The sequence below is a fragment of the Pinus tabuliformis genome, chromosome 3_2 (assembly GCF_031772625.1).
Source record: "Pinus tabuliformis cultivar Carrire ecotype Pingquan chromosome 3_2, CPIR1, whole genome shotgun sequence".
Taxonomy (NCBI): domain Eukaryota; kingdom Viridiplantae; phylum Streptophyta; class Pinopsida; order Pinales; family Pinaceae; genus Pinus; species Pinus tabuliformis.
In genome coordinates this window covers 1224677699-1224704272 of record NC_142302.1, presented here as the reverse complement: position 1 = coordinate 1224704272, position 26574 = coordinate 1224677699, and the positions used below count along the sequence as shown (strand labels likewise).

The following is a 26574-nucleotide window of genomic DNA, read 5'->3' as shown; positions in this document are numbered from 1 at the left end:
ATTTCTCCTAGAATAAATCATATCTTTTAGTTACGTTTGAACCACCTATAATAAAATTTCATTTCTAACAATTCTAATATGACTTTCCAAAAAGAATAAGTCACGTCTCAATTTGGAAGTGACTTTCCAAAAATAGAAAGTCGGAGTGACTTTCCAAAAATAGAAAGTCATGTCTAAATGATCAAGGATGATCTCAACATATGGAATCCACTTTAAAATCAAATAAATCATGATTATACAAGTCAAGAATTAATATTTTTATCCTTACTAGTATTATTATTATTATGATATTATTATTTATAAAATAGTCTAAAGTCATTCACCTTTAATGGATTAATAAAAAAGAATTCTCTCATGAAATAAGTAAATTAAATTGAGAATCCCTTACATGGCAAATTGAACCTCTCCCTTGGAATAAAGTAGTAACTCCACACTTAAGAGAATGCAACTCTCCCTCACTAATTCAATGTATGACAAAAGTGTAACTTCTCGTTAAATGCATTTATAACTCCCTCATTCAATTCGATTTGTAACTCTCACCAAATACTTTCTCTCTCTCCCTAATTCGAATTGTAACTCCTCAAGACAAGTGTACCTCTCTCTCTATTTTTGAGATGAGTTACGCTTCTCCTCAAGTAACCCCTCCCTCATGGAATTCAATTCTCTTATTATTCGCTCAAAGAATGAATTCATTTTGTAACTCTCATTTCTCATCTCTTTAAGCAAGAGCAAGTGAGAGTTGAGAGTAACATGTTCATTGTCATGAAGGAGAGCTAGAGTTGAGTGTGTGCAAGAGAATTGTGAAAGCAAGTGAAGAGTAAGAGCAAGGGAAGAGTTGGAGCAAGTGTGTTTGTAACTCTCATTTCTCATCTCTTTAAGCAAGAGCAAGTGAAAGTTGAGAGTAACATGTTCATTGTCATGAAGGAGAGCTAGAGTTGAGTGTGTGCAAGAGAATTGTGAAAGCAAGTGAAGAGTAAGAGCAAGGGAAGAGTTGGAGCAAGTGTGTAGGGCAAGATCTAATCAAGAGAAGGAGGAGATTTTCCAGCGAAGAGCAAGAGCACTTCAACTGCAAGTTGATCAAACAATGGTGACTTTATTCATTCTCATTCCCTCTCTCTCTTTGTACTCAGTTGAACAATTGAAGAAATCTAATAGAAGACTAATCATTTGGATTTTCCTCTTGCGGGTTTTGCCCTGATCATTGGACCTAACTCTTAGTGTCTCATATTTGTGCTTCATTGTCTTCATATGATCCTTAAGTTTATGTTCTATCTACAGTTGTTGTTCTGAAAAGTTGTGAAGAAGAAATTTGCATTCTAAGTAATTGTAACAGCATAGTACATTCAGTTTTCTACAAAGTACATTCAGTTTTCTAAAAGAATGTTCAATGAATTAATTTCGAATGAGCAAACAGCTCAATCATAATACAGAGATATTTACAATAATAGAAACATCAGGTTTCTATGTAGAATATAGAAACACTCAGTTTCATCAAAGAAACTGCTAAAAGAATATAAATAGTAACAGCTAAAAGATATGAGCATTAAATGCTAAATAGGAATATTCTAATATATTCTAATACCCTCCCTTAATGCTCAATCTATTTACAACACCAATAGACCCTCTGAATTTTACAAATTTATCAGGACCAAGAGGCTTGGTGAAGATGTCGGCAGGCTGCTCTGTTGTGGGAACATATTGCAACTGAACTGAGCCGTCTTCAACAAGCTGGCGAATGTAGTGACAATGAGTTTCCACATGCTTTGTTCGTTCATGAAAGACAGGATTCTTGGCAAGTTTGAGCACTCCCTGCTTATCACAAAACAAAGAAGTAGGCCCTGTCTGAGAAACATGCATATCTGCCAGCATACGTCGAAGCCAAACTGCCTCACAGGATGCCTTAACTGCTCCCCGATACTCGGCTTCTGTTGAGGAGAGAGCCACTGCCTGTTGCTTCTTACTAGTCCAAGTAACAGCACCGGATCCTAGATTAAACACATACCCAGCTGTAGATTTACGGTCATCAACCGAACCGGCCCAGTCAGAATCAGTGTAACCACTGAGAATAGGATTGGAACTTCGAGTGTATAGGAGGCCATAATCAGAAGTGCCACGCACATATCGTAGCACACGCTTTGCTGCTTGCCAATGATCAGCTTTAGGAGCGGACATGAAGCGAGAAATGTAGCTTACTGCAAAACTGATGTCAGGTCTGGTAGCAGTAAGATAGATGAGACTGCCCACTAATTGTCTGAATAAAGTTTCATCCACAAGGGGAGAGGATGACTGAGCTGAAAGTTTGAGCCCTGGTTCCATAGGAGTCGTGGCCGGTTTGCAATCCTGCATTCTGAATCTGTCCACAAGATTTTTGGCATACTTGGACTGAGAGAGAAAGCTCTGATTTTCAGTCTGCCAAACTTCAACCCCCAGACAATAATGAAGAAGCCCCAAGTCTGTCATCTCAAAAGTTCTGCATAAATCTTGTTTGATCCCATGGATCAAATGTGCAGAGCTGCCAGTAATGATAAGATCATCCACATAGACAACCACAAACAAGATATCATCACCAGTATGCTTGATGTACAGGTTTGCATCAGAAGGGCTCCGCTGAAAACCCTGATCTATCAGGTACTGATCAATTTTCATGTACCAAGCCCGAGGAGCTTGTTTCAATCCATAGATTGCTTTAGCTAACCGACACACTTTCTGTTCTTGACCAGCAACCTTCAATCCTGGAGGCTGCGTCATGTAGACTTCTTCTTGGAGATCACCATTTAGGAAAGCACTTTTTACATCCATCTGATGAACTTTCCAATTGAACTGAGCTGCTAAGGCAAGAACAAGCCTTATGGTACTCATCTTGGCTGTAGGAGCAAAAGTCTCCTCATAGTCGATGCCTTCCTTCTGTGAAAATCCTCGAGCCACAAGCCGAGCTTTATACTTGTCTATGGTTCCATCAGCTTTGTATTTCACTTTATACACCCATTTGCAGCCTATGGGTTTTTTATCTGCAGGAAGATCAGAAAGTGTCCATGTGTGATTCTTCTGAAGACTCTGGAATTCGGCTTCCATAGCCTGTTCCCACTCAGATGTACCCTTAGCCTCTGAATAGGTTTGAGGCTCAAAAGTACTGTGCAGGTTAGCCATAAGAGCAAAATTGACTGTAGACTGTTGTCTGCTCTTATGTCTAGAAGTTCTGCCTTCAAGGAGCTCATCATCCCGGAGATCACCAATGGTTTTAGCCCACCATTTTGGTCGAATAGTAGAAGAAGTAATAGCAGAAGTAGAGGAACCAATATCAGGAGGAGGTGGAGGAGACTCAAGAACAATAGGGGCCGCAAGAGGAGGGTTATTTTCTGGAGGAAGCTCAGATAGAGTATGATCAAATACTGATGCTACATCATCCCTCCCATCAGGTGGACCGACCGGAAGAAGAACACTGTGAGACTGATCCTCAGAACACTGCTTAGAAGAAGAAGACTGAAAAAATCCTCTGTCTTCATCAAATACTACATCCCGACTGAAGCTAAGGCGACCAATGGCTATATCTATCAGCCTATAGGCCTTGTGATGATCACTGTACCCTGTCATCATGAGTTTCTGGCTTTTGGAATCCAACTTAGATCGCTTAGCAGCTGGAATCCAAACATATGCAACTGAGCCAAAAACTTTGAGGTGACTGATCTTAGGCTTTCGGCCAGACCAAACCTCTTCAGGAGTCTTCCCTGTAACAGCCTGAGTGGGTGATCTGTTAAGAAGATAAACAGCAGTAAATACTGCTTCAGCCCAGAATTTGTTTGGAACACTCCTGTGTTGTAGCATGGAACGAGCCATTTCAACAACCGTGCGATTGCGACGCTCGACAACACTGTTTTGCTGAGGAGTGTAAGGAGTGGTTAATTGACGTTTGATGCCATGGATATCACAGAAGTTGGCAAACGCTGAAGAACAAAATTCCCCCCCATTGTCTGTCCTAAGGGTCATTATGTTACAACCAGATTCTTTCTCCACTAAAGTTTTAAACTTCTGAAAGGTACTAAGAACATCAGATTTATTTTTTAAAAAATATACCCACATCTTTCTACTGAAATCATCTACAATAAGTAAAAAATATTTGCAAGCAGTGATAGAAGCTGTATTCATAGGTCCGCAAATATCAGCATGAAGTAACTGAAGTACCTTAGATGCGCGCCAAGATTCCCCATTTTGGAATGAAGACCGATGTTGCTTTCCCGCTTGACAGGCGCTGCATACCCCCAACTGCTGAGTCTGAATATCAGGTAATCCAGACACAAGTCCCTCCCTAGAGAGCTGAGAGAGATACTGCATATTGAGATGCCCATATCGCTGATGCCATAGAGCGCTGATAGGAGAAATACGTGCTGCTAGAGCCACTTCTGAAGAGTCACCGGTGTCAAGTAGCCTGTATAAACCATGATCTTCTAGGCCAACAGCAACTGTTAACCTAGACTCCCTGTCAATAATGGAGCACTTGTGGGTACTGAACACTACATCAAGTTGAGGCGAATTTCTCATAATCTGGCTGACAGATAGCAGATTAGTTTCCATACCAGGAACATAGTATACATTCAGAAATATAAGTGTGCGCCCACCAGACTGAATTTGAACTGTACCTCTGCCAGCTACTGTGTACTTTTCACCTCCGCCAAATACCACGGAATCACTGAAAGGTGAGAAGTCAATAAACCAGTCACGCCTGTGAGAAAAATGACGTGATGCGCCAAAATCAATGTACCATGCAGAGGAAGGAACATGATCTGAAGACCTTTTAGCCATAAAGGCGTAAAAGGCAGACTCTGTCTGCTCGGAATGTTCTGCAACATTTGCTGTCTGATGTGGCCCGCCCTGTTTCCTCTGTTCAGAAGCAATCCTCTGCCGGCAATCTTTCTTCGTGTGACCGAACTTGTGACAGTAATTACACTGCACACTTTTCTTCCTAGCAGGATCAAAAGGCTGAGAGGACTGATATTTTGCAGAAAATGCATTTTCCGAGGACACTGATGAAGCACTACTACCAAACTGTTGTTTCCACCGATCCTGCTGCAGAAGTTTGGTACATAAATCTGGAAACTTCAGATCAACATTTGTGGTGGTAATGTTGAGCGTTTCAATGAAGTGTTCATAAGATTTCGGTAGACTCTTCAGAGTAATGACTACCATATCTTCTTCCTCCATGGTCCGACCAATGGCTTCGAGCTGATCTCGAATGTCTTTAATTTTGTTGAGATGTTCTTGTAAAGACATATGTTCATCCATCAAGATGGAGAACAACTGATTTTTGAGAAAAAAAGCTCTGCTTTTATCAGATGTCTCATGCAATTCTTTCAACTGTTGCCAGATTTCAGCAGCTGTCTTGCCAGAAGGGATCTATGGTAACTGATCATCAGCGACAGAGAGCTTGAGAAGCATAACAGCCTCTCGATTTCGATCATCAAATTTATCTTGATCGGTCCCGGCTGTACCTGGACGAAGCTCTTTGCCCAAAATGAGTTGATCAAGACGCCTGTACTCAAAAATGGTCAACATTCTTTGTTTCCAAATGTTATAGTTGCTGCCATTAAAGCGTTGATTTCCTTCTAACATCAGATTGGTAAGTGTGGCCATTTTCACAAAGAAAATACAGAAGTATGACACACAAGAACAATGTAGCTGACTGTTTATCCTGGTGAAAATTTAAAGAACAGACTTTGACCTGCTAAAGAATATCTCTGCTGTCTAAAACAATAGTAATACGTGCTGCTAGAGCCACTTCTGAAGAGTCACCGGTGTCAAGTAGCCTGTATAAACCATGATCTTCTAGGCCAACAGCAACTGTTAACCTAGACTCCCTGTCAATAATGGAGCACTTGTGGGCACTGATATATATATATTTCTCAGGTATCAAATTGGCCCACAGAAAATACACAAAGATGTAAACAATGGCCCACGTGAGCTATCCAAGCATCACGTTACTTCACGCTCAGCTACAGGTCATATGCTTGAAATAGAACCACGTGAGTTATCAAACCTGCACGTCCCGTCTCAGCTATGTTTATAGACGTGTATATAAAGGCCACAGGTGAATACGCTTGATATTGAAGTGATCACACACGTATACAATGAAGCACGGGTTACGTAACAGTGTTTGCAACAATACAGCGTTTGCAAAATACACCGGTTACGTGAAATATAATGAGCCACGGGCGTATAACAGAGATATAATGAACCACAGGCGTATGACAGAGATACACTGAACCACGGGTTACGTAACGGTGTTTGCAAAATACAGCGTTTGCAAAATACACAATTTACGTGAAATACAATGAACCACGGGTTTTTAAATATACTTCCAAGGGTTTAACGCACACGGGTTTGACGCACGTCACTTGACTTATAAATCCACGGGTGTTTCAAAATCACGGGTTTGACTTATAAATCACGGGTTTCAAAATATATATCCTCAGGTACATAATCCACGAGTTTGACAGCGTTTTAGCAGTAGTTAAAAAATGACAGATGCCCGCAGATCGACTTTTCAAAACACAACTCCGATTTTCAAACAGACAAATGAGATTTGAGAGAAAAACACCTGGATCACGAATGCTGGGAAATTCCACGGTGTGGTCGAGTAGCCGCCCGGTGAAGAAGAAGATAGCCGGATCCGCGATTCCAAGCAAAACTGGCCAGCCAAAAAAAATCCCGCTCCCACGAAAACATTCACCGCCACAGAGTTATTTCTTTAATAAAATGATCATGCAAGAGAAGAATCCATTTCTGTATCGAGATGGACGACTGTAAGCTTTTATCACAGCGAGCAAAGCTGAGGCTAAGACTCAGTGAAGGCTGCCTGGCTTACAGAGGGCTCGACCTTAGAAAGGACTCAAGAGATTACGATGCAAAGAGAATTACTGTTCAAGAAGAATCTCTTAACCTTGCTCTGATACCATAAAAGAATGTTCAATGAATTAATTTCGAATGAGCAAACAGCTCAATCATAATACAGAGATATTTACAATAATAGAAACATCAGGTTTCTATGTAGAATATAGAAACACTCAGTTTCATCAAAGAAACTGCTAAAAGAATATAAATAGTAACAGCTAAAAGGAATGAGCATTAAATGCTAAATAGGAATATTCTAATATATTCTAATATTTTCTACAAAGTACATTCAACTTTCTGCAAAGTACATTCAATTTTTTGCATAGTACATTCAGTTCTATTCAGTTTTCTGCAAAATACAGTCAATTCTCTGCATAGAACTTTCAAATTTTAACAAAAGTTGCAGAAATTGTTGTTGAGGGTCAAAGTTGCTAAAGAAGTTGCTGGAAGGTCGAAGTTTGTTGTTGGACGTTGTGTAAGGAAAGATCATCAAGAAGGAAGGTTGACTTGGTCTTGGAGAGGCCTTTGTCTTGGGTCTTAGGTCTTAGAATTCGTCATTTGAAGATTCTAAAAGAAGAGAAGAATTCTTGTGTGTATTCCTCTCAAAGGGAGAGGTTTTGGCCCTGGCTTGCAGCCTATATGTTGTGTTCTCTTGTTTTATTGATCTTTATAGTTTGGTAATTGTTTGATGATAAGAACACTATAATAATCAAGTAAAGAAGAAGTTAACTACAAGTACATCAAATTGAATTTAAGAATAACACAAGCAATTATCAAAGTAAAGAGAAATCACTCTAATCTAGCTACCCTAAATACTAGCAATTTGAGCAATTAATTGGCCTGAGAATGGATCAAGTTAGATAGAGAAGTGATATAAAGTTGGGCTAGCAATACAGTAGCGTATGTAGTTAAAAATAGGAGCTTATTGTATGAAAAGGTAAACATAGGAGCTAAAATTCAATTCATGTTTCCCTACTTACCTGGGTATGCATAGGAATGACTATTTTGATGTAATGATGGCCTAGCATCTACACTTTGTAGGGATGGTTACTGCATCTTTTTTTGCAATACAAGTATGATGTTTTCTTCCTTTTCCAAAATGGAGTCAATAGGATTTACGAGTAAATGTGTGCCCAATGTGAAAATACGAATATCCAAAGAATCATTCTACATCTATAAAATTAATAATCATATAAACAAAATACTAATCCTATGCTTCTTATACTTTATATAAATTTGTTTATTCTTTTAACTAATTTAAAGAAAAATATCTTAGGTTTGATGCACTGACCTTCAACTCTGGCAATTCAATAACACATGCACATTCAACAACTTCAGCGCCAACACGCTCTGCCAAGTAGCGTATATTTTACATAAGTTGACTATCCACTAAATCAAAAAGAGGTTGTCTTGCAATGTTTCAAATCTTCCTAATATCATTACCCACTTTCAGTGACAAAGATTGAGGACAACATATTGAGAGTTAACAATTAAAGAACAATTTTGTAAAATTGAAAATGAAAAGCTTTAATACATCAGATGTAAATGCAAATTAAAATCAAGACAAATATTAAACTAAACAATAAATTAAAATCAACCATTAGAAAGCTTTAGAGCTTTAGGGTTTCAAGTTCATGCACAAGACATTTTCAATTTTCAATACCCAATTAAAGGAATTAAGATTCTAGAACCAAATGGCACATATCTAAACATGATGAATATGAATTTCGTTTCTTGTACCATATGAGTTATACAACAATCTATTGTATATTAACATTGCAAATGTTAAAATCTATCAATTTATCCACTAGGGATCAACTCTTGGCTTAAGATTGAGATTTTGCAGCTATAAATGACCATAATTGGATAAACAACTTGTTCTAACCCAACAAAAGTACAAGAATCTCTTACTTTATTCCCCAATTGACATCTTCTAATAAAGTTTATTATGCTTAGAATGATGACATTTTCACAAAACTAACCTAGTTTGAATGTACAAATGTAAATTTTAGATGTTTAAAGAAAGTTTTTTCACCAAGCAAAATATGATGTCCGCAAAATTCAAGTTCATTGACAATTCATGCATAGAATTTAATCATTATGGTGATGCAAGCCCTCCTCCTTAAACTTCACAACCTTCATCATGACCTCTTTCTAATGTAGTAATGCTCACTTGATTTTCATTCTAGACTAACAATTTTAATACTTTTTTTCTCTAGGAATTTCTATTGAATAATACTTTCACATTCCAAGACACCTCACACTTGATGTTACCTTCTCAAATATACCTTAGCAAGGTAACTTCAATTGGAACCTATGTTGTTTGTCAACGTCTACAAAAATACTGCCTACCAAAATGCTTGCCTATTGATTCGAATTCTCCAAATGACTCATCAAGGGCACTTCAATATTTCTAGAAAAAATAGCTTAAGTTTTGTCAATGTTGCTAATAAATGGTTGGAACGTTGTCTCTACTTCAATAGCTTCTCATTAGGAAATCAATTATGGGTGCCATGTTGGCATCAACCTTTAGGTTGTTTACTATTCTTCCTTTTTTTCAAGGATCAAACTCTCTATTTTATAGATATAAAAACTTTAAAAAAAAAAGGAAAAATTAACTATTTGAAGACCACTTATACAAATTGTTTTTTTTCCATCTCTTTTATTTATCTTCTCTACTCTACAAGACCACTATCTAGTACAAATATCAATGGCATTGAGTCTAAATGAAAAAACTCCAATCACAAGGTTTAGGCAAAGTTGACAAATACCACTACTAGTTTTAAAGCACATACAAATTCCTCAAAACACACTAGAGTTGAGAAAACATGAGACAAGATTATATTAATGTTGCAATGAATGTTCAACTAGGCCAGTTTGAAGATGCTTTTCCATCAACATACTCATGTACCACATTCTTCAACACATCATCTCTCATATGCAAAATTAATATTAGCATAAAGCATTATAGTAGTTTAACCCGAAGCACTAACCTCTACATTATTTCTTTCAATTTCAGCACATGTCATATAAGTTCACTAACACGATTTTTCATAATACAAAAGTAGAGCTAAAAAGTTTAATGTTGGAGTTTGTTGTTTCCTCTTCCAACAAATTCCTTAGTCACCATGTTTATATTTTCTTTAGAATATTTGAATCAACATATGTGTAACGAAATTTTACTTTGCAGCCAACTAGCCAAAAAATTCTTTAGGGTTAGGAGTTATCACTTCACCTCAAATAATTTTTTACTTATTTTTTATATTGTATCCTTCAAGGATTTGCTTCCACATTGCCTCCACCATTAAGAACACTAGGATGTTAGCACCTAAATCATTATATTTAACTCTTTTCATCATTAAGTTCAAAATTCTCCAAATTTGAAGGAACAACAAACAAATTCAGTTGTATTCCCCTTCCAAATTCCACTACACAGTAAGAATGTTATTTCACATTAATATCACTTAAATTTCCTTCTAAACTCATTATCTTTAACAACACATTGTTAAAATTATTGTATATACAAAATCAACAATCTTATTTACCAAATCTAGCTCAAAATATTGTGAGCCCAATGCGAGAATTGTATTATTTATGACCAAAAACGATCAAGGGGTATGTTGTCCACACTAATACTTGTTGATTTTTAATGTACCTTGGACAATTGGTTTCCCAAGGGTTAGTCTCTACCTAGGGAAAAGTGTCCAAACTAATTATTTTCCTAAGTGTGACTTTATAAAGTGAAAGTGACTTTATAAGTGATGAAGTCAATGTTAAATTATAAAGTGAACACTGACTTTAGACATAAAGTACAATGTGGGTACTTTATTTAATGGATGAATTAAAAAAATAGAAAGTGAGAATTAAATGCACATTTATTCTCATCCCTCGATCTAAATGAATCTGAACCATTAGATCTTAAGGTTGCCCAAGAGTCATTTAGGGAAACAAAAGGGGAAAAGAAAAGAGAGACGGCATTCATTCTTCATGAGCAGATTGGAGAGATGACGCTAAACGCTGGAGAGAAGTTATGAAAAAAGAAATTTGTTGCAGCAAGTTGTAGGTGTGATTTCTAGGCAAAGCTGGGCACGAAAATCAAGGCATAGAAGACATCAAATGGTACAATACAAACAACATTTAATGTTGTGAGTTGCACGTCGTTCAAGAGAAGTTTTTGAAAAAAAAATTGAAAAATCCGTACAATACAATCTATATCCATACAATACATATTTTCAACTTCAAATGGGCATGGAAATCGAGGCAAAGTGGGCACAGTTTTCAAGGACTTTTGGGTCGAAGAGATAAGTTGCATTTTGTTGTTTTGTTTTCTCTGCAAATGTATTTTTCCTAAACCTGAAAGATAAATAAATTTGAAGAGCCTCTAACAGGTTTTCCCCAGAGAAGATTGAAGGGGTTTTGTCTGGGTCTAAGTTGACCAAAAATCTATGTATTTTTATGTGTTGTTGGTTTGTTTATGTCCATATTTATTTTCAGCATGTGTTGACAATCCCATGTGTTTTAATCTGGAAATTTCATTTCCAGAATTCTATATGTTGAATGTATGTTTATGGGAAAGGGCATTTCACTGAATGGGAATGATAAGGTGCAATTAAAACCGGGTTGGGATGGAAGGAAACTTTTTAGTCATCAAATTTCAACAATACTTTCTCTGAGCTCTAACAATGGATGAAGTGTCTAGTGATCTTTGTGCATTGAGAACCCAATGTGTTAATGCAATCCATAACACATGCAATGTGCAAGTCCTTAATAAATCCCATCAAAGAGGAGGAGCTTCCCAATTTATCGCAACAGAGTTTTCGTAGGCATGGACGACAATATGAACGTCAACATAGTCTCAAGGACAAATACATAAATTCGAATAATGTATTCTTTATTTGGCATTTGTTGCACTACAAACTAAAATAAAATGATAAGCCCTAAGTTACATTCCATTAATAAGATATACATATAAATACGATGTTCATGACCTTTGGATTCAGCTTCTCTTGGACTTCCAATGATGGTTCATATTCCTCACCATAGCCCTAATGGATTAGGTGTCTAACATTCCGCCACTTAATCTGAATCGGTACATGTTGTTGAAAAAAGTAATAAGGTTCCATCTTCATAAAATATATTTGTCAAATGATTATTGTTACAATGACTTATTAAAGTGTGGATTTCATGCTTGGGTCATCATTTTATTAGTCAAAAATCCCCATTGTGGACTCATAGGATTAATAAAGAGTCATTAGAGTCATTGTATATTTTATGGGACCCTTCTTGGTCTTTGGAACAATGTAAAAAGAATTATTTTTTAGTCAAAAATGAATTATGTAACCTCCACACCATGTCGGCCTCAAGGAAGGCAATTGGACCTCATTGGAAGGCTATATATACAAGGCAGTTCAAATTCATTTGAGCATCTCATCTCTCTCACACACAGTTCAATATCTGGAAACTGGACGCTAGCAAAAAGTGCAAAGTTGAAGGAAAGTCTAAAAGGAGTGTGAGTTTGGTCAGGGAGGAAGGGAACAAGAAAATTGAAGTTTTGGTCTCTCTCTCTCTCTCTCTCTCTCTCTCTCTCTCTCTCGTGTCGGCTAGTTTAGGAGATCGAGGTCTCCTTATCAAAGTCAAAGTTGTTGCTGATGCCAGAAGTTGCCAAGTCAAAGTTGTTGTCGATGCCTGAAGTTGCCAAGTCAAAGTTGTTGCTGATATCAGAAGTTGGCAAGTCGAAGTTGTTGCTGATGTCGAAAGCTGCCAAGTCGAAGTTGTCGCTGATGTCGAAAGCTGCCAAGTCGAAGGTGCTTGGGTCGAAGTGTTGTTGCTACTAGATCGAAGGTTGGATCGAAGAAGGGGAGGTTAGCTTGGTGTGGAGGAGGTCTTCGTCTAGGTTGAATAGTCTAAAGGAAAACTATTGAAGGAAGAGATTTTGATTTGGTTTTCCACTAGATAGAGGGTTTGCCCTGGCAGAGTACCTACATAGTGTGTCTTGTGTTTTTATGATCTTCATGCACACATAATTTGGTAATTGCTTAATGAAAAATAATATAACAAATAAGTAAAAGAAGCCAACATAATTCACAAGTAATTATCAAGAAAGAGAAATCTAACCCTAATCCTACTAGCATTGATTTATCAACATGGTATCGGAGCTAAGGTCAGAGAAAATTGAAGATCACAATGTTGGCTTGAAGGAAATGATTACTCCCTATATGATAAGAATGGGATTCAATACTGTAGGAAGTTGTATCAAGAAGATCTTCTACTACTTATTCAACAAAGTCAAAAGTCAAGGGTTCTTGGCTGCATTTATAGGTTCACTTAATAATGATAATGCATGGATTATTGACAGTAATCATCTAGGCATATGACAAGAAAGTGTAAACAACCTCACACTCTATCAAAGGAATCATCTTCTCATATAGTGGAATTGAAAGATAACAAAACCTATTAAAGGCCTAAGATCAACATCATTAAAACTGGAGAATGGAGCTAAGGTGAAGGAGGAAAAAGACAATTTAAGGATCTATTGAAATTAATCTAAGGAACCTCAAGAAGTTGATTAAAGAATCATACAAGGAGACCTTAGAAGCTTACTATCTTCAAAGACAATGTATAACACAATAAAGGAAGAGAACAAATTAGAAAAATCATTCAATTACAATGCTTGGAAGAAGAGGATAGATCTCATCCCCAAAAAGAATAAAGTCTTGGATCTAGTAAGAGGAAAAGTAAAGAAGTCTACAAAGAAATCAAGAAGTCTAAAGGGCCAAGAAAGAAGGGACAGGTATAAAGAAAACTTTGCCAAAGAAGTTTCACCAAAGAAGAACATGATGGAAGGACCCTAAGTTAAAAGATCTATTTGCCAAGAACTCTTAGGGACTCTATCCCTTGCATATCCTTCTACTATCCCTCAAGCTTGGAAGGAGCCCTTACCAACTTCCAAAGATAGGTATCTTACTCCTTGTATTGTCTTTTATATTTGGTTTCCCTTACTTATGTAAGTTTGTTTATATTAGATACTAATCACATTTCTAGTCATATTTTTGTTTAGGAAAACTTGTTGAAGACTCAAGGAAGAAGGGCTCACAAATACAAATCATTGGAATTACAAAGGTATGTTAAGAAACAAGAGGTGTGATTTGAATTACAAGTCTTGCTCTCTCCATATTCATTCTTGATAAACTATTACTAACATTTTTTGTCTAGCTTTCGTGAATCTTAAAAGATTCTTGATTGGGTGATTCATCATTAAATAAATCTACCCTCCTCATATCTTTGATTGCTCTTGTAGAACCCTAGAAAGGTTCATTGTGAAAACCCTAATTTAAGGGTATGTCGATGGTTATGTATGAAACCCTAATCTGCTTAGGGTTATTATTAAAAGAAAATGTTTCATGTTTTGATGAAGTCATGTTTGGGGTTTTGGTATGGTTATGAAAACTCTAACTTGTTGGTTTGAGTGGTAATGTCTGAAATCTCGAACCTTTGAAGTATTGGTAATTTAGAGTTTGTTATGTTGTGTATTGAAACCTAGATCATTAGGGTTTGGTAAGTAAGCAAGACCCTTGTAATGTCCCATAAATGATTTCCTTGGGATGTGTGTTTGATCAAACCCTAGTCTAATCATGTTCATATGTCTAACGCTTGTTGATATTGATGTCTTTGGGTTTGACTAACACATGTTATGATATGCTTATGCATGATGATGGAATCCTAGATATATGAGTTGGCCTAATTTTTTATGGTCATAAGTCCTAGGGTTTAAGCTCTAGTCAAAGTTTGATTCTCTAGAATGATAGCATTTGTGAATTCTAGGGTTGTGTAATTAAACCTTAGTAGAAGTCCAAATCTCTGATATATAGGTGACAATGTGATAATTTGAGATTTATGTAAGATTGTTGAAATCTGAGTTTTAGTTGATGTCTGATTAATTGAGAAAATCTAGGTTTAGCAACAAACCCTAGTGGAAGCTAGTCATGTTGTTACTTTGAATTGAGCTATGATTGGTTTTGGTAATTAAAATCTCATGTATGAAATATAGGGTTTGTATGAAATCCTAGTAGGAAGTCTAACATATGGATTCTGAAAGTCGTTAGATACATTGTAGATCTATGTTTGTTTGTATTGTTTCCAGGGTTTGCAATATATTGTAGTAGGGTATGTCATACCTCTAAAAGGAACATTGAAACCCTAGATGTAATGATGGTTGAAATGCTCAAAATCTTGATGTAGTCTAGGGTTTATGACAAAAACCCTAGCAAGAAGTTGAAGAGTACGTGTCTCTTGCTTGTAACTAAGTTTGGGTATCTGATATATAAATTTGAATGCTTCCGTGATCTTGACATGGTTAACTTCATGCTTCTATAGATTTTGGTTGTACTTGCTATCTTAAGTTGTGCAAGCACATAATCTTCAAGGTGGTGAAGATGTTCGTAAAATAAAGTTGATGTGATAATCATGATGTGTATGATGATGTTCATGATAACACTCGCAAGAAGGATGGAAGCCATGAAAGATTCTTTGACGTCATAGAAAAGAAGTTAAGCCCCCTAAGTTGAGAGGGAGCTTGGATAAAAGTTGATCTCCCTGGGTTAAGAGGGAGCTTGGGTATATTAGATCCTCCCTAATTAAGAGGGAGTGATGGATATGGTTCTCTACTTCATGTGTCATGCACTAGACCGGGACTAACAGTTGTAAGTTTTAGTGAAGGCCATGAGTGAGACAAGAAATTGGAGAATGTATTTTGAAGGGTTGTTGAGATAAGAAACGCAAGATCGATGTGTGGAATATGTTATTGCATGAAAGGTAGGAAAGGAAGTTGTATGCTTGAGGAATCTTCTGTCGAGATTCATTTGGAAAGCTCTAAGTCCTACTATGGAAAGTTGAGAAGCAACATCAAGTTGTTTGGATGACCCTTGAGGTTTGTATTTATTTATGTAAATTTAAAAGTTCGTTACTGATCGGGGTTGTGTTTGTGTTAGAAAATGTAACTATGTTTGGTCTTCATTAGTGTACTTGAGTCATCATGTAATGTACTTGTCAAAAGAATAAAGAAACGAATTTTTATTGTTATTATTGTGACTTATTAAAGCATGGGCTTCATGCTTGGGTCACCATGTTTTAGGTCCGGAAACTCATACAATCCGCCATGGAAATGGACAGGATCAATATCTATCCCGTTTCAGAAATTTTGGAAACGTAAGTTTTTAGAGTCGGGTCCATGTTGTTTTTCGGTTTTTTGGAAACGTATTGGAAATTTCGGATCTGTACCACGATTTCCAAATTCGTATCACGAAAATCGTGATATGGATCTGAAAATCGTGATACGGATCACGATTTTCCGGAAACGTTTTTCAGTTTGGGATCTTTCTGGCCGGAAACGGTTTGTAATTTGAGGGTGCCAGGAACGAGCTCATCGTCGAAGGAAAAGGTGAAAACATGTGCGACAAAAAACCTAAAGCTTTCGCGCTTAAGTTATAATTTATAACCCATGAGTCATGACTTTAACGTGTTCACCATTCGACTCAGTCGTCGTCGTATTTGGAGCAGTGGAGTAGTAACTTTGTTGGACAATCGAGCAGTGGAGCAGTGGAGCCTGGAGCAGTAACTTTGTTGGACAATCGAGAGGCTAGAGCCTGTAAAACGTGAGCAAAGTTTCACATGAGCCTGAAAAACGTGAGAGGAGAAGTTTCAACTTTCAAGGTTTGTTGCCAGTTGGTTTTGGACAGTCGAGAGTAACTTTCGTTTGGTTTCAACTATCATTTTCTTTTCCGGTAAAACATATTTATATTAACAGAAAATCTATAGGAACAAAGAAAATCTGAGAATGGATTCCCATGGATTCTAAATTGGGAACCAATAATTGCAGTACCAATACAAAAACCGTTACTAAAAAGTAAAGCATAGATTACCTTTTGCCCACAAAGTTTGACAGAAAATGCTACTATACTTGAAAAAGGAGACTTATCAGTTCTCCTTTATATCACCTTTGTCTTCTTTGCACAAATCGTTGTTATACTCACATCATAAGTATTGGATGGGAGCAACTCAAGTTGGGAAGTGCTTAAAGAAAGCTTTATACATGTTTTTGTCCACACTTGTTTGTTCCATAGAAGATTTTTGAATTTTCAAATTCATCCGGAGCAAGGTTTGAGTCGCCAGGACATGCCCAATGTAGTCCATAAAGATATCGTGATCCTTATTCTGAGTTACCACAACGCTCACTTGGCTTCCCTCAACTTGTATGTCTGCCAGTTGCTTGTCCAACTCTTTCTTTGTTTCAATTCCTTCAACTTGCTTTTGAGCCATACTCTCCCCCAAGTCAGTCTCTTCTTTGTTGACTTCGATTTGCATTCTACCACTTTTAGGTTGATATTCCTCCTGTAGCTCTGGAGACTTTTGGATCACTGTAGTTGGATGTCCTCCCATTCTCTTTCATGCTCCACTCCCCCAACGTCATTGTGTCAATGTATCATTTTTGTGACATTAACAGTTAACAGTTAACTTGCTTGACCCCAAATCAAACTCACTAGTTGCCAAAACCAAACTGGACTTCTCTCTAGGAAACTTGGACAATTAGGCAGCCATGGAAAATTTTGTCACGGTATCTGAATCTTTACTCAACTAGTGAATTTTTCCCCAACTCACACTATCTTGTCTGGCTCACAAACAGCCCACACATCTCTCTGACATAGAGAATTCACACTGCAAGTTTGGATTCTAGATATGTTATGGAGTATGGACAAGTTGAAGGCTTACAGAAAAGTTGAAGGCTTACAGAAATATTGAAATAGCAACCAACAGGGTTAAAAATACAACCAGAGAGGAAAGATAAAATTCAAAATATTACTTTATAGAACCTTTGGTTTTCATGTTGATACATGTTTTCCTCCCAAGGATTACAAACTTTATTTGGGCATGTTATCAATCGTGGTAATGTATCTCTTGATATCATATTAATTGCACTCTACTGAATTGTGATGACATCTTAAAGAGAATGAGAGAGATCGAGCTTTTATGATTTATATTGAGCTTAGGAATTTTAAATGATTTTGTTGTCATCTGTCAAACTAGTCACTTAGAGAGCAATGGTTGTTTCTCAATTTGATTTAAAACAATTGTATACTCAAAGAGGAACATTCTTTCCTCGTTTAGACCATTATAGTTTAAAATAATTGTACATGTTGAGCATGTACAACTCTCTCTAGGCTCTAAAACAGTTACGAATACTAGCCAATTAAAATGTAAACAATGATTAAGACAGGTTACTAAAGAGAAGAGAATGTTATATTTGTATGCTACTAAAATCCACACGGTTCATACTCTTTGTTGCAAGCCTAACACTGAAAAGATGAATCTTGTCCAATTTTTGTATTTCTATCTTTTTTATTATTTATTTATTTTTTTGAAGTAACAAAATATTGACAGTTGCACACAAATTCACATAATATTTTGCAAAGATTTTCTTTGTTGAAACTTGAGAGTTGAGACTCGAGAGGCTTTCTTTGTTGAGATTGCATTGTGACCCATCAATTTTATTTTACAAATTAATTTACATCATCATCATGACAACTTCAAGTTCAGCAATTCGTGAGGCAAAGGAAATGGGACATGAAATTGAATCTGTCTCTAAAGTTGATCCAAAGTCACCACTTTAGAAGTATGTAACTATTGTTGGGAAGATCCAAGGAGGGGGATCTTCAGCATGGGTTTGCAGTGAGCGTAAAAAGGAGTATAAGGGATCATACCCCCGGGCTAAAGCACATTTACTTGGGTTAAAAGGCAATAGGATTCAAATATGCAATGGCCCGCCTAAAGAGAATGGGACAAGATGGAAATGGTTTAAGCAAGGCAAAACTTGCAAAATATCAGAAAGAACAAGACGAGGCAGATGATAAGGCAAATGAGGCAAATCTTGCCTATCAATTAAAAACCCAACAAGGTTGGGAGCATCTTCATCAAAGCCTCCACTTCATTCTCATGGAATTGTTTGTTCAAAGCGATCTAATTTGGGACCGCTTGAAAGAAGTTTTAATAATGATGCTCGAGAGACGGGAATTGCAGCGACAGGTCAATGCATTTATGCAAATGGCCTTCCCTTTAACCTTGTGTGATCTCCTTACCGGGCAAAGATGATAAAAACAGTGAATGAAGCCCCAAAAGGGTTCAAGAGGCCTGGATATGAGAAGGTATGCACCACAATGTTGAGTGCTAAAAAGTTAGATTTGGAGGCTAAATTAAGCCCCATTCATAATCCATGGCACATTTCAGGGGTGTCCATCATTTCCAATGGATGGAAAGATCAAAGGAATAGGCCTTTGATCAATGTGATTGCTCAGAGCCCAAAGTGGACAATGTTTTTGAAGGCACTGGATTGTGAGGCGCAGATGAAAGATTCTCAATTCATCGTTGACATCTTGATTGAAGCAATTGAATTGATGGGGCCACAAAATGTTGTCTATGTAATCACTGACAATGCAACTGTGTGTAGAGCAGCAGGCCTAATTATTGAAGGCAAATATCAGCACATCTTTTGGACCCCTTGTGTTGTACATTCATTGAACCTCATGTTGAGCAAAAAATTCTCAATTCATCGCTGACATCTTGATTGAAGCAATTGAATTGATGGGACCACAAAATGTTGTCTATGTAATCACTAACAATGCAACTGTGTGTAGAGTAGCAAGCCTAATTATTGAAGGCAAATATCAGCACATCTTTTGTACCCCTTGTGTTGTACATTCATTGAACCTCATGTTGAACAAGATGGGGAAGCAAATTGAGTGGATTCGAGTTATTTTTGAAGAGGCAAAAGAAATTCAAGCCTTTATCACAAACCACCACATGTCCCAAGGCATCTACAGGGAATTTGCAAAGTTGGAGCTCCTTAAGGTACCTAAACTTTAAAGTTTATTTCATAAATTCTAATTTCTATGACTCTAAATTCAAATATGTAAATTGGATTCTCAAATGTCATGATTCGTGAATCATAATAGTTATTCAATCAAATTATGATTTTTAATTTGTTGAAATTTGAAACATTGGCAATTTGGCACTTGCAGGTTGCCGAGACTCTATTTGCTTCTCACATCATAGTCTTAACAAGGCTTATGCAAGTGAAAGGTGCATTACAATCAATGGTATGCAGTTCTCTTTGGAATCAATGGAGGCAATCCCAATTTGATAGAGCACAAGCAGTGAAAAAGTTGGTTGTTGATGATGAATGGTGAGATAAGGTGGAGTACCTCTTGGCATTTACCAAGCCCACTGTGGATTTGATCTATATGTTTGACACAGATATGCCTAATTTGGGGGAGGTGTATGAGGGCATTGATTCCATGAAAGAGAAGATAAGGGTGGTTATAAATGCCAAGGAGAATGACCCAGATGAATTCTTTTACAGAGAAGTAAAAGATATATTGACCAAAAGGTGGAACATGATGACCACCCCATTGCACCTTTTGGCCTATGCATTGAATCCAAAATATTATGCTTCAAAGTTGCGAAGTGATCCAGAAAGAACTGCACCAAGAAAAGACCCAGAAGTCTCACAAGGATTTAAAAAGGTTTTTAGAAAGCTTTTTGTCGATCCTAGAATTGGGCTTCAGATTCGTGCAGAGTTTGCTCATTTTGTGGAATCAGAGAGTTGGGGTTCTGATATTGATTATATGCGGGACAAGAGGGCAATGAGTCCAATTGAATGGTGGAACTACTATGGTGGGGAACTTCCACATATCAAAAAATTGGCCATCATGATCTTGTCAGAGGTTGCTAGTTTCTCTTCAGCAGAAAGGAACTGGAGTACATATGGCTTCATCTATTCGGTGAAGCGAAACAGATTGGGCTCTAAGAAGGCTGAGGAATTAGCGTATGTTCATTCAAACCTTTGCCTTCTACCACACAGAGAGATGAATACAAATTTAGGGCCGCCAAATTATGGGACGTGGAACTAGAGTTGTCCGACTTGGATATGACATTGAATGCCATGTTTCATATTATTTTGTTTGATGCGGAGTCACCAATAGGTGGACCTTCAAGTGGACATGGCAGCGATGTTCCCACTTCTGGAGAGGATGTGGTACTTCTTAGTGATAGGAATGAAGACATATTTCATGATATGTAAATGTAATTTATGATGGTGTTTTAACTTTTAAACTTTTGAACAACCATATGAATTATGAATAATGATAGTAGATTGCCAGTTATAATTCATTTTGTACTTTGTAATATGTAGTATGCATTATTAATTTTGGTGATGATGTTGTAACTGTCATGTTGATGATTGAAATTTGAAACAGAAACTTGATGATATGTTGAATCATGAATGTTATAATAATCACTAATGATGATGACAATGTTTATGTTGAATTGATGATGATGATAGATGATAATTGATTTTGTATCTTTAGATATAATCTAGATTCTAAAAGATGAATGGTCATATGAAATTCTTATAATGTGCGTGTGTGTGCGCCATTTCCTGCCGTATAGTATCCAGATTTTTTGAAAATTTGTCGTATCCGTTTCAAACCCCGTATCAAATTGTCCATCAAAATCCTTTTTGCCTTTGTATTATTTTTTGTGAATTCACCAAGTTCATCTACAGCAGTAGAAGGTACAACCACATGTCGCACTATGTCCCAAAATGTTGCCTCCTCAAACATTGTCTGAATTCTGTCCTTCCAAACAGCATAGTTAGATATCCCATCTAGTCAGTCCTCTATCCTTAAGAACATGACCATCACTGCTGTCCAAAATTTACAAAACCAAGAAAATAGAGAAATGAACTTTCCAGCGCACCTTGTTGTCCCAAAAGTTCAGTCTGTGTGTAATTTCACCTTGCTATCCCAAAATATCAGTTTGTTGTCCAAAATGAATTTGTTGTCCAAAAATTCAGTTTGTTGTCCAAACCACTGTTTGTTGTCCCAAACTATTGTCTATCGTTCAAACTGCAATTTTCAACCTATCCCTTTGATACCATGTTGAAATTTGATGACAAAAAAAAAGTTTCCTGCAATCCCAACCCGGTTTTAATTTCACCTTATCACTCCCATTCAATTAAATGCCCTTTCCCATAAACATACATTCACCATATAGAATTTTGGAAATGAAATTTTCAGATTAAAACACATGGGACTGTCAACACATGCTGAAATATGGACATAACCAGACCAGCAACACACATAAATATACACACAGATTTTGGGTCAACTTAGACCCAGGCAAAACCCCTTCAATCTTCTCCGGGGAAAACCTGTTAGAGAGCTCTTCAAATTTATTTATCTTTCAAATTCAGGAAAAATACATTTTCAAACAAAACAAAACGGCAAAATACAACTTATCTCTTCAGTGCAAAACTCCTTGAAAACCGTGCCCACTTTGCCTCAATTGTTGTGCCCACTTGAAGCTGAAAATATGTAATGTATGAATACGACTGTACAGACTGTAGGGATATTTTTCAAAAAAAAAAAAAAAACTTCTCACGAACAGCGTGCAGTGCACATCATTCAATGTTGTTCATATTATACCTTTTGTTGTCTTCTATGCCTTGATTTCCATGCCCAGCATTGCCTAGAAATCACTCCTTCAGCTTGCTGCAACAAATTTCTCCTTCAGAAATTCTCTCCAGCGCTCAGCCTCCTTTCTCCAATCTGCTCATGAAGAATGAATGCAATCTCTCTTTTCTTTTCCCCCATTTGTTTCCCTAAATGACTTTTCGGCAACCCTAAGATCTAATGGCTCAGATTCATTTAAATCAAGGGATAAGAATAAATGTGCATTTAATTCTCACTTTTTATTTTTTAACTCACACATTAAATAAAGTACCCACATTGTACTTTTGTCTAAACACACTTTTCACTTTATAGTTTATCGTTGACTTTACCACTTATAAAGTCACTTTCACTTTATAAAGTCACAGTTAGGAAAAGAATTATTTTCGACACTTTTCCCTTGGTAGAGAATAACCCATGGGAAACCACTTATCTAAGGTACATTAAAAATCAACATCATTTGTACTCTGGCGTAGACTAGTCAAGCTCACCCACATCATGTGTGTTGCAGTCTTCCCTGTTATGTGAAGGATCACATGATCCCTCACACCATCCAAGATGATAACCCTCACTGTCCCATTTTTTAACTCATGCTTAGCTGCAAGAGCAGCATCGGAAGGAACTAGAACCTCATGATCTGCAGACTCCCACAAACCATTAGTCTTCAAGACAATGGTTATGCACTTCTTCCATGGACTAAAGTTATTGGCCCCTTCTAACCTAGTTTTATATTAGAATATTTCTATTTAGTATTTAATGCTCAGTCTTTTCGCTGTTGCTATTTTTATTCTTTTAGCAGTTTCTTAGATGAAACTGTTTGTTTCCATATTCTACATAGAAACCTGATGTTTCTATTATTGTAAATATCTTTGTATTATCATTGAGCTGTTTGCTCTTTGTGAATTAATTCATTCAATATTCTTTTACATGCGTGTTTCGCACTGTTTTATGGTATCAGAGCACAGGGATTTTTTTCGAAATAATTTTTCATAGTTTGAAAAATTCAGTAGTTTATTTCGAAACTGCTCTCAGGGTCTGTAGATTTCTTGACCAGCAATCCTCTTCGTATCCTAATCTCGTGAGTTCCTTCATTCCTTTCTAAGGTCGAACCCTCTGTAAGCCAGGTAGCCTTCACTGAGTCTTAGCCTCGGCTTTGCTCATTGTGATAAAAGCTTACAGTCGTCAATCTCGATACAGAAAGGGATTCTTCTCCTGCATTATCAGTTTATGAGGAATTAACTTTGTGGCGGTGCTCAGAATCGTGAACAGTTTATTTGTTTTGAAGTCTTGTTTCGCACTGTTTTATTTTATACCTCAAGCTCAATGATGCAATGTCACCAGATTGACCTTGGCCACAAAACCTTTAAATTAAAAATTAAATTTATGTTGTTGAAATCCTTGTGTTACTAATCTCTCCTACAAAGTTTTTGTCTCTCTCATACCATGTTAATTCTTTAATACTAGATCAAATCTATCTATTTAATTTCAACAATTTAAACAAAACCCAGAAAAATATCTTAACAAATAAAATTTATGAAACTGCTCTAAAATAAATACCCTGGTATTTTAACTTCTCGAAATAAATTTGCAGTGAAAATAAATAGAGAAATCAGACACAAAAACAACAGAAAAATAACCCAGAACAATCTTCTACTTTTCTACTAATCATGAACATTAGGGTTCTCAGACACTTTTACACAGAAATTTATCAGCTCTAGCAAAACCTGTAACTCACCCTATTGTAGGAAGAGATTGGCCTCTGAAATGCCTCAGAAATTCTGCCCCTCTCTGCAACAAATTCAGCGTCTTTACCCCTATTGTACAGCCATGTTCAAGTGTTGTACCACACCCATTTCTACACGCTAACTCAGCCTCCTCAAGCATGTATGGCCTATACACACGTGGGCTCGGCTGGATCCTAAGCTGCCTTGTCTTCAGCAAATAACTTAACCTTCTTTCTAGCTGTACTCGAACCTCTCGTGCTCTCCTCCACTTCACTCCTTTTGATCTCCACTCAACAAAATTCCTACCTCTCTTCAGTCAAGTCAAGCTGCTCTTGAGAAACTCTCTCCCAATCATTCAACACAAGAATGTCTTGCTCAACCTTGTACTTGTACTTTTCCAAAAGGTGCAATACCATGGGTATATGGGTGCAAAGCCACATTACTTAGCCCACTTGCCAAAAATGTGTCTTCATCATCTTCTTAGTCTCCTTTATAATTCTCCAAGGCTAAATCCCTAAGCCACTTAAATAATTAGTTATTTATCCTTGGATAAAACATTAGCCGAAGTCTACATTAATCACTTAAATTAATCAATGTACTTTTCCTAAGTAAAGATTATGAAGGAAATCATATTAGTTGATCCTCATGAACAACCACCTATAAAAGGCACATCTTCGACACGCTAAGACACCAAGCCTATGTTCAAGACCTCCCGATGCTACACAAATCAACATTGTAAACCCAAATTTGTGCAAGTAATAGCACTATAACACCATGTCGGATGGTGTAAAAATGTATCCTAGGTCCCCGATGGTCGACAGTGATGGCCAGTGTTCTTAGCTTCATCTTCATCGCACCTAGTCTTGTGGCTTTGCTTACTACCCCCTAGTGGGTTGTAACTCCCTGCCTTAATGGGCATTCCTATGTCATTGGTTGGTATGCGAACATCATGGAGGTGGACCTATCAGGATATATGATTTAAAGGAACATTTAATGTTTAAAAGCCTTGTGAAGGTGATCATGTCATGTAAAAGGGTGGAAACACCAATAGTGCCATTATTATAGTGCACCTATTTCTTCCCCACATGGACCATCTTCTTATGTATGCACAACTCTTCGGACATGGCCATCATTCTTCATGGCTGTCTTACAATTCATGATGTATTTGTGCTCCCCAAGTCAACGTCCCACATCCTCTAAGGCAAAGAGAAAGCCCCTTACTACCTCCAAGTCAAGCCATCTCCAAGTTGAAGCATGCACTCAACACATCTTCCTAAAAGTGCCTTTTCAAGCATGTGTTCATCTTCAGAATTGGGTTGACTTCACTTGGGGAAACCGTGAGGGGTTAAAGGAGCAACATGACATCTATTTTGAGTAAGCAAGATGTTGAAAAAAGAAAAAGATTCTCACGTGGACCAACATCAACTCCTAAAAGCAAGCAAATTGAAGCCTTAAACCACAATACAAGCAAGAATTGGACCAAATGGAAGATGTCGTCCACCTTCTACTAGTCATTGGAGGTCTCCAAAGTCAAACAAAGAAGAACATTGAGAAAGTTAAGCAAGTCATTGGGCCTCCCAAGCACTCCAAGCAACTTCAAGCCATTTCCAAAGGGAACGTTGGACTTTTAGGCTAGATCTGCCCCTCCTCCAAGGAAAACGGACCTCTTCTAGTACGATGTCACCTCTAATTGAGGGTTTTAAGCAATGTAAAAGCAAATTTTTTGTATGACTTAGTAAGACAAGATAAGATAATTTTATTAATGTCAAACATATGACTATAAATAGGGTCAATGGGACAAAAGGAGGCAAGCAATACGAGCAAAATGTGGGAGTGCAAACGCAGTGCCTAGAAAATGGCAAAGCTAAATATAAGATAAAATGAGGTAAAGAAGGATACAATAATAGTCTCCAAATATTTTGTGGATGACAAGTCACCTTTTTTAAAGGAGAAAAAGGAGGAGAGTTGTTGAGAGCCTCATCTGTAAATAAAGAGTTCATCCTCCTTCCAAATCATTTTGAATTCTTGAGATAACTATGCCATAATATGACCATTTTTATGATAAACTATCACATTGACATTGGATTCTCTTTTTCTTGGTTGTTCTAAGTAATTTCAAAGGAAAATTTGTGATTAGCTCAAGATTATTACAAGGCTAGGAAGAACGATGCATTTGAAGGGCAACAATCACTTGGAGAGGGACATTTAGAGTTTTTTTTTCTTGTTGGTGTGAAGTATTTGATCTCCTTGCTGGCCTGTACCTAAGGTTTCTCAACGAGGATGTCATTTTATTTCATGTCATAATTGATCTTATGGTTGAAAGCTTTCCCCTTGAGAGGAATGCCTTCTAGTAGGGCTTTGTTTTATATCTCGCCTTGATTAAACAAATAGATAATTTAACATCTACGGTT

General features: G+C 37.0%; 1 protein-coding gene across 2 annotated transcripts in view; it reads right to left on the bottom strand.

Moving 5' to 3' along the window:
* The window catches only part of LOC149185153 (adenine phosphoribosyltransferase 1-like), a 129030-nt gene that overhangs the window by 11814 nt on the left and 90642 nt on the right, over positions 1–26574 (bottom strand). The window contains exon 5 of one of the 2 annotated variants that reach the window (XM_089417780.1): positions 8174–8232. The exons of the other annotated variant lie outside the window; for it this stretch is intronic. Within the exon in view, the coding sequence (XP_089273906.1) occupies positions 8174–8232 (59 nt within the window). The remainder of the gene's footprint in view (positions 1–8173; positions 8233–26574) is intronic. 2 annotated transcript variants of the gene reach the window in all.